The sequence below is a fragment of the Arvicanthis niloticus genome, chromosome 6, assembly GCF_011762505.2.
Source record: "Arvicanthis niloticus isolate mArvNil1 chromosome 6, mArvNil1.pat.X, whole genome shotgun sequence".
Taxonomy (NCBI): Eukaryota; Metazoa; Chordata; class Mammalia; order Rodentia; family Muridae; genus Arvicanthis; species Arvicanthis niloticus.
This window is the reverse complement of record NC_047663.1, coordinates 16,098,633-16,113,586: the sequence shown is the minus strand read 5'-3', so window position 1 is coordinate 16,113,586 and position 14,954 is coordinate 16,098,633. Positions and strand designations below refer to the sequence as shown.

The 14,954-nt window shown below is 51.2% G+C and overlaps 2 protein-coding genes across 4 annotated transcripts in view; both read right to left on the bottom strand.

Moving 5' to 3' along the window:
- Window positions 1-5,313: 5,313 nt before the first annotated feature.
- Window positions 5,314-8,557, bottom strand: Cd79b (CD79b molecule). 2 transcript variants are annotated; one of them, XM_034507021.2, is made up of 6 exons: window positions 8,393-8,556; window positions 7,662-7,712; window positions 6,589-6,900; window positions 6,286-6,404; window positions 5,974-6,015; window positions 5,316-5,872 (listed from the first exon to the last, which is right to left on the bottom strand). In XM_034507021.2, exons 1-6 carry the CDS (start codon window positions 8,457-8,459, stop codon window positions 5,774-5,776), a joined length of 690 nt encoding a protein of 229 aa, XP_034362912.1. In that variant the 5' UTR covers window positions 8,460-8,556; the 3' UTR covers window positions 5,316-5,773. The 2 variants fall into 2 exon arrangements, with proteins under 2 accessions (XP_034362915.1, XP_034362912.1); XM_034507024.2 differs by lacking the exon at window positions 6,589-6,900 and having other exon boundaries at window positions 5,314-5,872; window positions 8,393-8,557.
- A 2,809-nt stretch (window positions 8,558-11,366) lies between these two features.
- Scn4a (sodium voltage-gated channel alpha subunit 4) overlaps window positions 11,367-14,954 on the bottom strand; it is a 48,189-nt gene continuing 44,601 nt past the window's right edge. For both annotated transcript variants that reach the window (XM_076935603.1, XM_076935604.1), the window contains exon 25: window positions 11,367-14,764. In XM_076935603.1, the coding sequence (XP_076791718.1) occupies window positions 13,515-14,764 (1,250 nt within the window). In that variant the 3' untranslated portion in view covers window positions 11,367-13,514. The remainder of the gene's footprint in view (window positions 14,765-14,954) is intronic.

Below are 14,954 nucleotides of genomic sequence, written 5' to 3'. Positions count from 1 at the left end.
AGCCTGCTCTAGTAAAGACAAGGGCGCTGCCTGGCATGGATAGGACCTTCTTTAGTGCACAGCAAGCCCTCACACAGATGTTCACTGAAGGTGGGAGGAATCTGCAAAGGGATTGAATGAGGCCATCCACAGACGCTAAGAAAAGTCTTAGGAAAAAAAACAACCCAATGTAGCCTGGTTCAGTGAAGCAGACCACACCATCATTCTCCGTATTTGTATTGCACGTTTCAGTGTGCCTCATGGTTTCACTTCCTGTATCTTCTTGGACCCTGGAGTTCTCTCCCCACAATGCAGCAGAAGGCTCTCAGTAGAAGGCGGGTCCTACAGGGGTGAGTGGAAGGCTGGGCAAGAACCCCTGTGTACCAGTGGGGGGCTGGTTTATGCTGAGGGATAAATTTATGAGCAATAATAACTGAACAGGCAGATTGCCCTCCACTCGAGGTTATTCCCCAGTGAGAGACTTATTGAAAATGAAGTTCTGGGGTAGAGAGATACCTCAGTCAGTAAAGTGTATTGACTTGCAAGCACAGAGACCTCAGTTAGATTCTCCAGAACCAGTGTTTATTTAAAAAAAAAAGGGGGGGGTGGTTAGTAAGTAAGTGGATTACCCTTATAATCGTGGTGCTGAGGAGACAGAAGCAGGAGGATCTGTGGGAATAAGGAGCCATCTTTGCTGATTCAGCCAATTCCAGGCCAGAGAGAGAGAGAGAGAGAGAGAGAGAGAGAGAGAGAGAGGGAGACCCTGTTGAAAAAAGTCCTGAGGAGTGGCACCATCCAAAGTTTTTCTCTGGCCTCAGCATGCAAACACATATATACCTGTATATACACACACACACACCGATACACACACAGATGTACAGAAGTCTGGGGTGCTTTTGCTAATGGGTGCCCTCAGTAACGGCTCCCTGCTCTCACCTTGTCCTTTGACTGTCTGTGATTGTCTTGTTCCCATTACCTCACTGTTATCTTTGAGGTGGTATCCCTGCCTTTCTTCTACTCATTCCCCACCCTGCCCTACTCCTCTCAATGAGCCAGATGTAGCCCAGGTTGGACCCAAACTCTATATAGTACTGCCTCAGTACCTGAGTGCTGGGATTGCATATAGGTGCATGCAACTATTCTCTTGTTCAGGCATTGAGCAAGTGCTGGCCATCCATCCTCCAGGGCTAGCATTGTACCAGGAAGGTGGAAGGTGGACGTACCTACATGAACAAAAGATGGGATACTTTCTTTTTACTGGGGTGAGAACAAGCCACCCCACAGAAGGAGCAGGCAAGCTGGCGTAGTACTGGGCAAAAGGCCAAAGAGTTCCTGTTCACGAAACAAATGCTTGGGAAAAGAGAGCCAGGGGAGGTCCAGAGAACAAACCAGCTACAAACAGCAAGCAGACAAGTCTCGTCTCAGTCTTTTTACTAAAACAATTCTTTCATTTTTCTGTTATTGTGGTTTCTTTTTTATTCTTTCTTTTCTCTTCTTTTATTTCTTTTTCTTTCTTTTCTTTTTTTTTTTTTTTTTTTTTTTTTTTTTTTTTTTTTTTTGAGACAGGGTCTCACTATACATACAGTCCAACCAGCCTTGAAATAAATGTAGCAACTCTCTCATCTCCACCTCCCAAGTGCTGGGAATACAGCTATGAGCAACCACGCCCAACTTTATAGTTGCTTTTAAACCAAAGGGACAGGTACATGAATGTACAGCAGCATATGCATGAAAAAAAAAATAACTGGAAAAGTAGACAAGGTTGCACAGACATTCCAGTAACAAGTCTATACAAACAGACCCATGCATGCTGAATCCGGACCCTAGTGGATACTGGCTTCTCCATCCTGACAAGTAAGTGGAGATGTATCCAAGGAAAGATGACTTTTTTAAAAAAGATGTTTTTATTTTTATTTTTTTTTTACTATTTTGTTTGTTTGTTTGCTTTGACAGGGTTTCACTCTGTAACCCCGGTTGGCTTCACACACACACATATCCATCCTCCTGTCTCAGCTTCCCAAGCTTGGGGCAAGTGGGGTTACAGATGTAAGCCACCACACCAGGGTCCGATGGTTTTTTTGTTTTGTTTTTTTTAAAAAAAAAAAAGTACTAGGATTAGTCCAAATGTTTTTAAACAAACTACTTTCTGATTGAACTCAGAATTTAATGCCTGTTAATTTTTGTTCTTTGCGGTCAGATGCGTTTCCAAGGAAAGGCTCCTGGGCTGGGAAAGACACCCCCAGGTGAACGTTGGTGTTTTCATTACAAGGCGCAACACTGGGGGTGCCATAGTCGGGGTGGGGTCAGCTCCAAGGCTCGGGAGGCATCCAGAAACTCTCCAGTTCTGAAGTGGCCTTAAAAACAGCAGACAGAATCCCGAAAGTCCCATGTTCCCAGATGCCTTGTGAGGCCCTATCCTCCTACGGGTGGCACAGCTCGCTAGCCACTGTCTAGCGATGAGAACTACCTGTTACCACCCAAACAGAGGTGGCCCTTGGTACTTTGTTTTTCTCTCATCTCTGATTGTGCTGGAAAAACACCCCAAGCCAGGGGTCAGACGGCCCCAGGGCAGGCAGCACCTGCATCGAAAAGGGCCGGAAGTCAAGCTAGAGCGGAGGAGGAACCATTCTGTGCTTAACGCAGGGCCCCGAGGGACCCGGCTGGATTCCCCTAGTGGGCAGTGGGGCATGTGCCCACCCATGGCCTCTGAGCTGCATTCTGCAGAAAGGAGGCCGGTCGGGGCCCTATTAAACAAGGGAGTGCCTCCTATTTTGGGATAAATGGGAAGACTGGAGCTTTATAAACCACCACTCTTTTAAACACCTACTGGAGTCCCGTCCTATCGGGGTTCTATTCCTCAGTCCCGTCCTTCCTCTCCTCCAGTTTTATTGCTGCCCAGTCCCATGAGGCTGTGAAGCAGTAAGTAGAATGGATCTTTGGATCACAAGACCTGGTTGTGGCTGTTGGCAAGGTTTTCTGAGTTTGCGAGGCTTTCTTCCTCGCAGTGTTCCACGGTTAAACTGGGGCTAAGCAGTATTCTGTAGATGGGGGGCGGGGGGGAGGGTTGGGAGGGGATGCTCCACAAAAATCTGGGAGCACTAAAGAGGTGTTCAATATTTATTTGTTGTGTTCAGTAAGAGCTGTTGGTCTCTGTTCCGTTTCCTGGTTTGTACAAACGTGACATGTTTTAGGATTCGTGGAACCAACGAAACGATACAGACTGATAGAATGATACAGAATAACAGAAAAGTAAGCAAACTTAATTATTCGATGTGACATTAAGAAAACAAAACCAAAGGCAGGCAGTTGGGGTGCCCATCTTTAATCCCAGCACTCAAGAGGCAGAGGCAAGAGAATCTCTGTGAGTTCAAGGCCAGCCTGGTCTACAGAGCAAGTTCCAGATTTACACAGAGAAACCTTGTCTTGAAAAAACAAACAAACAAAAAACCCGAAACAACAGTAACAACAAAAACAAAACAAGAAAAATGAAATGCCAGATAGGCTGGGAAGATGCCTTAGTCAGTAAAGCGCTGGCCACAGAAATATGAAGACTTTTGTTCAGTTCCCAGAACACAACTGGCCTGTTAGCACGTCCCTGTGTAATCCCAGTGCTGGGGAGGCAGATAGTAGATGGCCAGCCAGGCTAGTCTAATCTCATGTCTCCAGCTCAGTTAGAGGCCTTGTCACACAAATTCATGAAGCTTTCTGTATTTTCCTGTATAAAAAAATACCCACTATCCAGCTCAACTTCCTTCAGTTTTTCAGACAGTTCTCAGTATATCGCCAAGGCTGGCCTTGAATTCAAGCCCCTTCCTCAGCCTGGGTAGCTGGGACCAATAGGCATGTGTCATCATGACTTGTGGCAGCCAGGTTGCACTGATGATTCCCGTGTTACAGATGAAACCCCTGGAGTCTGATAGGGTCCTCACACTCATGGCCCAGCTAGGTTTTCACTGCCTGTGTGAATTCTAGGGGTCCAGGGATCCACAAGACAGACAGAGTGAAACCATAACCCCTCCTAAAACAGAAGAACACCCCAAGGAGGGCTCCTTCATCAAAACAAAGGAAGTTACTGCCCTGTGAGGGTATCTGCTGAACGGGGTGTCTCCTGTCCAAATGATTTTTTGTCAACAAACATTTCAAGGCCCAGGGAACCCCTGTTGCTGAAGTCTGGTCTCCCCTGAACCAGGGTGGCCCCAAACAGAGGAGATCCTACTTAGGGGAGAAGTTAAGACTCCCCCACCCTGGCTGGCTGCCTGGTCCCTCGTGGAGGTAGGGGACAGAATTAGCCCTAGTATGCAAAATAGCAGGAAAGCAAGGCTCCAGCTCAGTGAAGGCAGATGGCAAAACAAGCCAGTTCCCTCTGACAGCCCAGACCAGGGGGTGGATCAGCCCAGTTCAACCATCCTGGTTCACTGTGTGACAGGGACTCCTACCGGAAGCCCCCCGGGCCCTACCCACCTGTCCCACCCTGAATTCCAATGGCATCTGTAGTCTCAGTCTTTCTCACATGCTGCCCAGGGTGAGGTTCATCTGCCTGAATCCTCAGCAGGAAGGGGGAAGATGTGTTATGGGTTCCACCAATGTCAGTTAGGGAGTAGAGCACTGGATTGGGGCTTGGGAGGGAGGCTTGGCTTATACAGGCTAACCGCTCCCAGCTTCCCAGTTGTTGAAGAGGCTTCCAGTTACTGTCATAGCCAGTAGGTCAGGATGTAATTTGTAAGGCGTTAGAGTCCATGGGGGGTAGGTAAGGATGTTTTCCTTTCCTGTGATACTGGGATCACCCTGAACAAAAGCTTCCAAAATTCACCATTCAAATCCTGTCTAGGAATCAATCTCTCTGTCTCTGTGTCTGTCTCTCTGTCTGTGTGTCTCTTTCTGTGTCTCTCTCTGTCTCTCTGTCTCTGTGTCTCTGTGTCTCTGTGTCTCTCTCCATAGCCCTGCTTGTCCTGGAACTCACTCTGTAGAGCAGGCTGGCCTTGAACTCAGAGAACCAAGTACCTCTACCTCCTGGTAGTGCTGAGATTAAAGATGTGTGCCTCTCCCTCTCTCTCTCTCTCTCTCTCTCTCTCTCTCTCTCTCTCTCTCTCGTTTAACGAAGGACAGGGTGAGGGTGTCCCTGTTCTTCAGAAGGATGGGTGGATCCTCTTTCTCCAGCAACTGTTCCAGGGCAGGGTTGATGGGGATGTGGCTGCAGGCCCCAGCTGGGCCTCCAGAGGGAAAGGTAGTGTGACTAGGGTACCCTTTCACAGTTTCATAAGCCCACAAGTGCCACATTCAGATGTCCCGGTAGCTTAGGGAACCACACCCACCCAGCCAGCTCCGAGAGATGGAGATCACAATTGTCTCTGGTGTCAGACACATTGTTTATTCCACAGAAGGATGGGCTGGGATGAGAGAGAGAAATGGCATTCTGACATCCCCTTCCGGTGCCAGTGTGAGCCATGGTCCTTCCTGGACTCCTCAGGAAGCCAGTGTACTCTGAGTCCGCCATGCAGATTCCAACAAGTCTCTGCTTTCCTGTCCCAAATATGGGGACAGATCCTGCATGGTACTTCCAGAAGCCTTGGGTCAAATCTATCCCCAGAGAACTCCTTACTCCATGTCACCACCCTATTGTCCTTCTACCACAGGCCCTTCAGCAAGAGCTGGGGACCGGGGGCTAGAGTGAGAGGTGGCATTGATGGTCCAGCTTCAGATGCTGACCAGGGTATCCAGGAAGCAGGGGATGGGCTGTGAGCCAGGCAGTTTGGAAGCAGTGAGGCCCAAGAGTTGAGCAGGATGAGGGTGGCCCTCACTCCTGGCCTGGGTGCTCTCCCACAGACCACTTTACCTCCCCTGTCCGAAGAGTCACTATGTCTTCATAGGTGGCTGTCTGGTCAATGTTCAAGCCCTAGAAACATGAGTTGGAGGTCAGGTCTGGGCCACATTCTAACCATCACAACAGAGGGTGAGCACTGCAGCTCAGAGCTGCTAAGCAACCCTGTCCCTTACCTCATAGGTGTGATCTTCCTCCATCCCAGCCTTGCTGTCATCCTGCAGGATGGGGTGGGGAGAGAATGCGATTCAGAGGGTTAGGGTCCTCTATCTCTGTCCCCTGATGGGCCAGGGATGTAGGTCTGGGAGAGGAAGAAGGAATCTCCAAGACTGAATGAATGAATGAGCAGTGAGCTAATGGACAGGACTTGGGGCTGGATGAGCAGCCACAGAGTCTGAGAATGTGGAGAGCCTGGCCATGTCCTATCTGCCCTGTGCCAACCTCCCAGCCTTCTGGAGGACCCCCCACCCCCCAGCTCCTGTGGGCACCTTGTCTAGTAGCAGGAAGATGGGCACGATGATAAAGAGGATGATGAGGAGGGTCTGGATCATGATAATGCCATCTTTCAGGGTGTTCCGCCGCTGCATTTGGTCCAACGTGCTGAATCCTGGGGTGGTAGAGCAGGGCATAAGGGTGGCATTGAAGGTTAAACATGATGGGTCTTTGGACACCCTTGGGATCTACTGTCCAGCAGCTCGCCCAGGGGCTCTAGGGCCATAGCCACCTCCCCTGGTAGGTAGGCTGAGCTGGGGAGTGGGTGTGGATGGCTACACAATCTACCTTGCACACACCTAAGACTAGAAGTTCTGTGCCACAGCTGTCGGTGTCATCATCGGAGTTGATGCTGCTGCACTTCTGCTTGCAGAAGTAGACACCGTTATCCTCATACTGAATGTTCTGGATAGTGAGGGTGTAGACAGAGCCATTCTGGGTCTGCAAAATGTGTCCCTCTTCTGGGACCAATTCCTGGGGCTTCTGGTTCCCTTGCTTTCGGAACCAGGTCATGACGCCTGAGTAGTTTGTGTAGCAGTGAAACTTCACCACGGAGCTCCGCTTTTTGGCTACAAACCTTGGGTGCTGCCAGACCTGGGAACAAGGGCTTCCTGTGGACATCAGTACAAGGTTCAAAACCAGGCTTGGCGTCTTCCTGTTTGCCAACCCCATCCATCATGGAAGACATTGCCCCAGGTTAGCCCTATCTCACATGTCTAGAGCATCAGGATTATGAGGCAGTCAGAGGGCAAAGGTATGAGAAAACTGTGTGAGAGGCCTCATACCAAGCCACTGGTGTACACCCCTTTCTGATCTGACCTCTGACCGCTTGTCCTTCCTTAAGGAGGATTCTGGAACCTTCCCATTGTTTTTGTGTCCACTGGAACAGCTCGATCCAGGCCTCATCTGCAGGACAGCCTTTTGGCCTAGTTGAGTTCTCAAACTCTTTCCTTTACACTTTCCTACACCCAAATTCTCCAGGGCCCCCCACTGTCCCCAGGGTTATAAAGGTTGAAACCTTAGCCTGTCACCAGAGGCCTGCCTCCCTTACCCTTCTCATGGACCCACTCCTCTCGGAGTTCCGTCCTCAGGGGTTTGTTGGGTTTTCCGTAACAGAGACCCAGGCCTGAAGCCTTGTGGGATCCGCTCTAGCTGACCTGCTCTGATCCCCAACCTTGGCTTAGTTCTGGCCCTCAGTGGCCAGGGCTGGGGCACACAAGTCTAATGAGAGCCACAGCTGTCCAGCAACAGAGCCTTAACGAGGCCTTGAGGATGTGGAATCATGGGTGCTCTAGACAGGGAACTCCAGGCAGAGGCAGGGCTGTGTTGAACAGATACATTTGTCCCAGAAGTGGTGGCTGAGGTAACTAACCTTTGTTATTCTGTAGCTGGTTACTGTTTGTCATTGCTGGCATCGGCTCACCTGGAGGGTGGGAGGAAGTAGGCAGGGCTAGGTCAGGCCTCTCTACCCTCAGTTAATTGCCCCACCCTTACCCCTTCCACATTCCCAGAGCTACTTCCTCCTTCCGGGACTACAGCTTCAAGCCCCTTTAGCTCCCCCTGTCCCTGTACTGGAGAGGCAGAAGTAAGGTAGGGGTGGGTACTGGAAACCCCATACCCAGGCCCCCTTCTGCCTTTGATCATTAGGCTGGCCGGTTGTTTCTGTGGAAATGAGAAGGAATCCACAGGCAGGCAGGCTCTCCCAGTCCTTCAGGCAAAGAGAGGACTATTCCTGGAACATACTATCTTCCAGGATATAGAGAAAGAACATTTTCTGTGCAGTACCCTCAGGGCTTCGCCAGAAGCCACACGCTGGCCCCTCTTCCTCCTAGCCCCTGCTCTTCCAGGTCATAGCTGCCAACAAGATTAATTAGCCCCTTGTACCAAGCTCAATTTGATACCCTTCAGATCGGAAAGGACTGAGACCTCAGGTCCTGGGCCCACCATTAAGACCCACAAATTGGGCACAGGACAGTCAGAGGGAGACAGATAAGAAGCAGATAGCAAAAGGCAAGTGGCTGAGCAAGCAAGAGACTGAAGTGAGACACGAAATGGAACCCGTCTCAAAGCCAGCGGGCCAACCGTCTGTCACATAAGCCATACCTGAGAAGAGCAGCAGCAGGAACAGCAGCCAGTGGCGTGGCATGGAAGACAGCACCAATGTGGCCATGGTCACTGCTCTGTCTCTGAGCCCAAGGAGGTTTTTGGGCAAAACATGTAACTGTATGTCAGCCAGGGCTGCAGCTTGTCTCTTCTCCGCCTCTTCCCATTAGGCCCCTTCCTGCCATGCAAATTGAGACCCAGGGGAGGCACCATCCCTCCAGGGACCCTAGGGGAGGGCAGCTTCATCAGCTGGTCTGCTAGGACTTGAAAGGTGGCCCTGCCTGGGCACCACAGCTTTGGGCTCTTGATAGAAACCCTCGGGGGTGTTCCTGAATCTTTTAGGGACACCCAGTGTTTCTTACTCCCTGTCTCCCACTGTGGGTCATCTCTTAGGTTAGCTAGTCTCCTCGGTGGTTGCCTTGCTCTGGAAGAGCTGCGCCTGGCAAATTTAGCTAAACATACACCAATCCTCTAAACCAGAAGTTCTCAACCTGTGGGTTGCAAACACACACGTTTCTGATGGTCTTAGGAACCCCTAACCATAAATTATTTTTTGTTGCAGCTTCATAACTGTAATTTTGCTACTGAGTGAGGTCTCAGTTCCTAAGATCATTGGAAATATATGATCTCTAATGGTTGTGACCCGAGAATTGAGAGCCATTGCTTCAGTGAATCTGACCTCAACTCCTTTGCCCTGGGCCACCCTTACCCTCTAGGAAGAGATACACCAAGGGAGCGCAATTCGGGAGACATACTCACACACCAGGCTCCTGGAGAGGCCCAGAGTAAAACATCTTGGAGTACTGGAAGCCATGTCAAAAGTTGGCTCTGTGGGAAGGGAGCCACAGAGGTTCTTGTGCAAAAATATGCCAACTGATAGAAGAAAATACAGCCTAGAGCCGGGTGGTGGTCGGTGCCTTTAATCCTAGAGTTCCAGGACAGGCAGGGCTACACAGAGAAATCCTCTCTTGGAAAAAGAAGGAAGAGGAGGAGGAGGAGGAGGAGGAGGAGGAGGAGGAGGAGGAAGAGGAGGAGGAGGAAGAGGAGGAGGAAGAGGAGGAAGAGGAGGAGGAGGAAGAGGAAGAAGAGGAGGAAGAGGAGGAGGAGGAGGAGGAGGAGGAGGAGGAAGAAGAGGAGGAGGAGGAGGAGGAGGGAGAGGGAGAGGAGGAGGAGAAAATGAAGTCTAGGCCCTCAGCATAGCCCTCTTCTCTTTGTACAAGCGTTTGCTGTGGGCTCCCGAAGGGGCTGGACTTAAGTAGAAAACCACTTAGGGAAAACCCACCACTTAATCATCACAGTTGAAGGGGCTTTTCCAGGGAATTCTGTGGGATGTTGAAGTCATTGAAGTGCTGTGTATAGCTCTAGGGGTCCTGAGCAAGGAGGGGGATGGGGGCTGAGGTGGGAGAGCCTTCTGATTCTGGAATGAAGGCTCTTTGGTCTTGACAGCTGGCAGGACCAGAGCATTCAGGGTTCATCTGAACTTAGCTTTGTGTCCTTGCCCCAGGGTCTGTGCAACTCTTAAAACCTTGGATGGTATCCTTGTTCAGGATGCGATCTACACAGCTACATCCGGCAGGCATGCAGGTCCTGACCTGCAGCTTAACCCCCCCTGAGTCGAATGTCACCGCTTAGTAGCTTCTTTCTCTGTCTTGTCTTCCAATCCTCAGGAAAGGGAGACAGATATTAAGTCTTCAGACGCCTCTGTTGTCACTCACTGCCCCACAGCCCACAGACAGTCTGTGTGGCTGGCAGAGTGGCCCAGATTTAAAGAGTAGCAGCACCTTTCTTCCTCAGCAGGGTTGGGAGGTATGGTGGGGTCAGACACTCCTGCATCTGTCCTGAGCCTGTATCTCACGTGACAGTGTGAGGGTCAGCTCCTGAGGAAGTACGGTAGGCCTAGGTCCTGGGCTATGGAAATTGGGGATAAAAGGGTTAAATTTGTATCTGAGAAACAATTCATTCTGGGCAGCCCCAGATGTTTTTGATTCTTTCCAGATGTTCCCAATGGAAACAAAAATTCTCTGAAAAGGTGTCAGATATTCAGTTCACAGGAGAAAGGGTCACCTAAGGTCAGGATGGGGATTCTAGGCCCTTCCCTGGTAGTGAGACAAAGTCCAGGGCTCCCCAGCCCCTTGATAGACTGGACCCCTCTGAGGATATAGTGATGGAAGTCTTGGTTGGCTTTGGGTTAGGGAACCTCAAGGTTGAAAGGTTAATAGCAATGTTTTCAGGGGTCACGCGTGTGCCGCCCGGGCTGTGGGGGCGGGGGGGCAGTGCTTGCTCAGGAGGTAGTTCTAGGGCTCAGGTGTGAGGGAGGGCACGAGGGGTTGACATGGGGTGTCTGGTATCAACATCCTCTGTGGGAGAGATGTTGATGTGCCCTTTGTGCTTCATCCCCATTCATGCTAGGGAAGGAGGCAGCGGGGGCCACCCCTGCAGGGTTATCTGTCACAGTTGGGGCCACGTTGTTCCCTTGCTAGTGACTGCATCATTAAGCCCTGTCCTGGGGTTGTGACGCCTGTTCCTTCCCAGAACAGGAGGCCTTTGTAACCCACCCCCGCCTCTGCCCTGGGTTGTCCTAGCTACATACCCCAACATCTGGCAACCTCTCTCCTCCCTTTTCCAGAAAGATAGCATCAAAACAAGATGAGAAAGACAGGAGAGGAACAGGTACTCAGGTGTATGGGAAGAAGTCAGGGACTCCAGGATGGAAGTGGTCAGGAAGACTGAACAGGGGGAAGGACTCAAATTCTCCCACTCTTGCCCCAGTATCTTGGGCCTGCAGGTCTTGGTTACCAGGAGAAAGAGCTGTTGAAGGAGGGAGGGAGGGCTCAGGTTCAAACCCAGAGTTCCTGTCCCAGAGTGGCTTCCTCAAATTCATCATCTCCGTTTGATGCCATTGCTGGCTCACCCCTCTCTCCTCCCTCAGCCCTCACCCACATGGAGATTTGAAGGAGACCACAGCCCAGAGGCATCAGGTGAAGGTTTATTATAAGAACTGTACAAAGAAGCTTATCCGACAGCCAGGATTCAGGCTGGCTCCCACCTAGACAAGGTAGGAGCTGGGCTCACTTAGCAGAGGGGTCCACAGGCAGCGACAGCAGGCTCTGCTCACGGATCTTCCTCCACAGTGACTCTTAGAGTTGGTGGAGAACATCAGACCAAATAGATTCCTGAGGCTCTGAGGGCCAAGGCAGGCTGATCCAGTGTGGGAAAGGCATAGGAGCTGGGGTCTGGGTAAGGGACTACTGACTCCCACTGCAGGGACCTTGAGAGGACAGTCAGTCACCACAGGAAGGAGGACTCAACTCCTTCGACACAAGAGACACAGACATGGGAAGGGAAAATAGAGAAGGTGAGGCCATGAGTGTGAGGACAAGAAACAGGGAAAGGGAGAGACAGAAGCTCAGAAGAGGGAGCCAAGGGCCATCCCATCCAGGTGATGCGGGGAGGCCTGAGCAAGCAGGGCAAGCAAGGAGACGCGTGGTGCCCGCGTATGCGAATGCATGTGTGCACGCATCTTGTTTTGAAAGTTTTGTCACTTTCTGAGTTTTACCTGAACTGGTTATGAAAAACAAGAAGAAAAAGAAAAGGAATTTAAGAGGAGACTCTGCAAAGCTTAGCCGTGTGTTCCTCCTTATTTGCTCCTGCACAGGAAAACGCACTCTCCCACATTTAGAGATGCTTAGATGAACAAACGTGTGGAGAAGACAAAATTTCCATCCTCTCCCCCTCCCTTCCTCCTCTCTCTTTCTCACTCTGACACTCATAGACACAAACATTCACAGACACATGCGCATCTGCAGACACAGTGTTTCACACACATACAGTTGTGCACAAACTCATGAACTCATCCTCACAAGCACAGATGTGCAGGCACACACACAAGTGACTGCCAAATCCAGAGACCTCTGAGCAGGACCCACATTCCCTCGTCCAAGCCTGGTCTCTGCTCTCTGAGCCTGGTGCTGTCAGGTCCTGGTGAGCAGAGCTAAGCAAAGTGTCTTTTCTCTTGGACGTGGTGGAGCACGCCTTTAATTTCAGCACATGGGAGGCAGAGGCGGACGGATCCCTGAGTTTGAGGCTAGCTTGATCTACAGAATGAATTCCAGAATAACCAGGGCTACACAGAGAAAAGAAACCCTGTCTCAGGGGGAAAGTGGCTTCCCAGGCAGCAGGAAGCAGGAGGACTGAAGCTAAGCCTGGTGAGCTTTCTTACTGCACATCCCAGCATCAGTCTCCCCATGTGCTGAGTTCTAACGTTCTCTGAGTCACTTGAGGAAGCAGAGAAGGGGCAGGGAAGAGATGGGCAGAGAGAGATTAAACAGGAAGAAGGAGGTCTCTCGGGCTTGATGGGGCTCCCAGGAGCCCTGGTGGTCAAAGGAAGAAGGCATGAAGACAAGGAGGAGGGAACAGACAGATTCTTGTTAGAGAGCTTCCAACCTGACCCCAGGCAGACTGTAGGTGCTCAGGCTCAAACGCATGAATGCAGCTGGCAGGACCCAGCCTGTGTGACCCATCCATGCAATCTAGAGAAAGGTAATTCCTCAGGGCAAACCTTCCTCAGTTCTTCCCCCAGGGGCCAGCCAGGGGAGCTGTCCACCGGCGTGGATATGACTGGGTGAAAGGTTTCAGAAGTCATGTTTCCAGCCTGATACATCCGGATCCAGCGGCCAATTGGCTCTGTGCAGCAATTTCTGTACCAGAATCATTTCCCTTTTACAGGGCATTCCTGGGCTGGCAGGGGGAAGCTGTGTCCCAGAATCATGGGGGTGGGAGGCTAAGCTCTGGGGTCAGGTGTAGGTTTGGGGGTTAAGATTTGTCTTTGTCCTGGCTAGAGCTGGGGGACCTGGGTCCTTAAAGTAGTGACAGGAAGGTGGACAACCCCTCCATGGTATGCTGACTCTTCCCCAAGAAGGAAACAGCATTCTAATGTCCTGGCCCTCCTCCTGGCCAAGAGAATGTCAGAGCATCGTAAAGATGAAATCAGGAGGCAGGGGCTTCAGATCCACCTGAACCCAGAGCACAGTTTCCATTTCCTTCAGCCCAGGTGTCAAGCCCAGTATAGCCCCCATCTCAGAGCCCTGTTCCCCAACTCTGCGTGCAGCCTTGATGCTCCTGTCTAGACAAGAGACTCTTTGACCCCTGGGCGCACTGTCTGCCCTTGTGGTGGTGATGATGGTGGGGGTGCAGGAGGAGGAGTCAGGGTAGTATTCGAGCTGCTGGTGGGTGTGGCTTCCACGGTGGGTCCAGCATCCTCTGTAGAGCCCTTCTCTTCCTCCCCCTGGCTCTGTACACCGTTGTCCTCTTTCTCAGAGCCATACATCTTGTTCATGGTGTTGGCAAGCAATCCCTCCTTCTCAGGGGCCCCGTCACCATTGCCATCCTGGCTGTGGCGGTACATGTAAGAGGCCTGCTTCACAGAGCGCTGAAGCAGGTGCCGGCGGTAGGCCCTCTGGATTTTGATAGCACACACCTCCTCCTGCTTCCTCTTGAGGGTGGTGGTGATGGGTTCATAGGAAACCTTGGAGGGGTTAGCTGCCATAAACTTCTCCTCCATGGTCTGCTTCAGGGCATCCATTTCCCCAGAGTCGCCCAGTACCTCTTTGGTCAGGGCAAAGAGGATGTCCAGGCAGTGGATCTTGTCCCCAGGCACCATGGGCAGGTCTAATGTGATGAGTTTAATCTTATTGGGTTTGGCGATTCTCAGCGGCTCCTGCAGGGTGTCCACAAAGTCAGAAAGGCGGCTGTAGTCGATGAACTGAGTAGCGTCGGGGTCGAACTTCTCCCAGGTCTCATAGAACATCTCAAAGTCGTCCTCACTGAGGGGCTCAGTGCTCTCTTCAGTGGCCACATTGAAATTCTCCAGGATGATGGCGATGTACATGTTGACCACGATGAGGAAGGAGATGATGATGTAGCTGCAGAAGAAACAGATGCCTATGGATGGGTTGCCGCAGTCACCCTTTATATTGGTGCCTGGGTTCTCCAACGTCGGGTCACAGTCTGGGGGCCCACTGTTGAGGATGGGGTTCAGAAGCCCGTCCCAGCCAGCTGATGTGGTGATCTCGAAGAGGCAGATGATACTGTTGCCAAAGGTCTCAAAGTTAAACATGTCGTCGATGCCTGACTCTTTCTTGACATAGGCGAAGTTAGACATGCCAAAGATGGAGTAAATGAACATGACCAGAAAGAGCAGGAGACCGATGTTGAAGAGGGCAGGCAGAGACATCATCAGGGCAAACAGCAGCGTCCGGATGCCCTTGGCCCCACGGATCAGACGCAAGACACGCCCGATCCGAGCCAAGCGGATCACACGGAACAGTGTGGGTGACACAAAGTATTTCTGTATCAAGTCAGAGAGCGCAAGGCCTACAGAGAGAAACAGAGGCTCAGTCAGGGAACTGGGGACATGGAGGGCTGGGGGCCTGGCCTGGTGTGCTCAACCCTCTGAACATGACTCCTCGAGAGCCTGAGGGTGCAGGGGATTACTGTGTCCTGATGGCTGGAGGTGGGATACACTAAAACAGATGGGAGCCCATCCTTAAATCTGCTTGCAGAT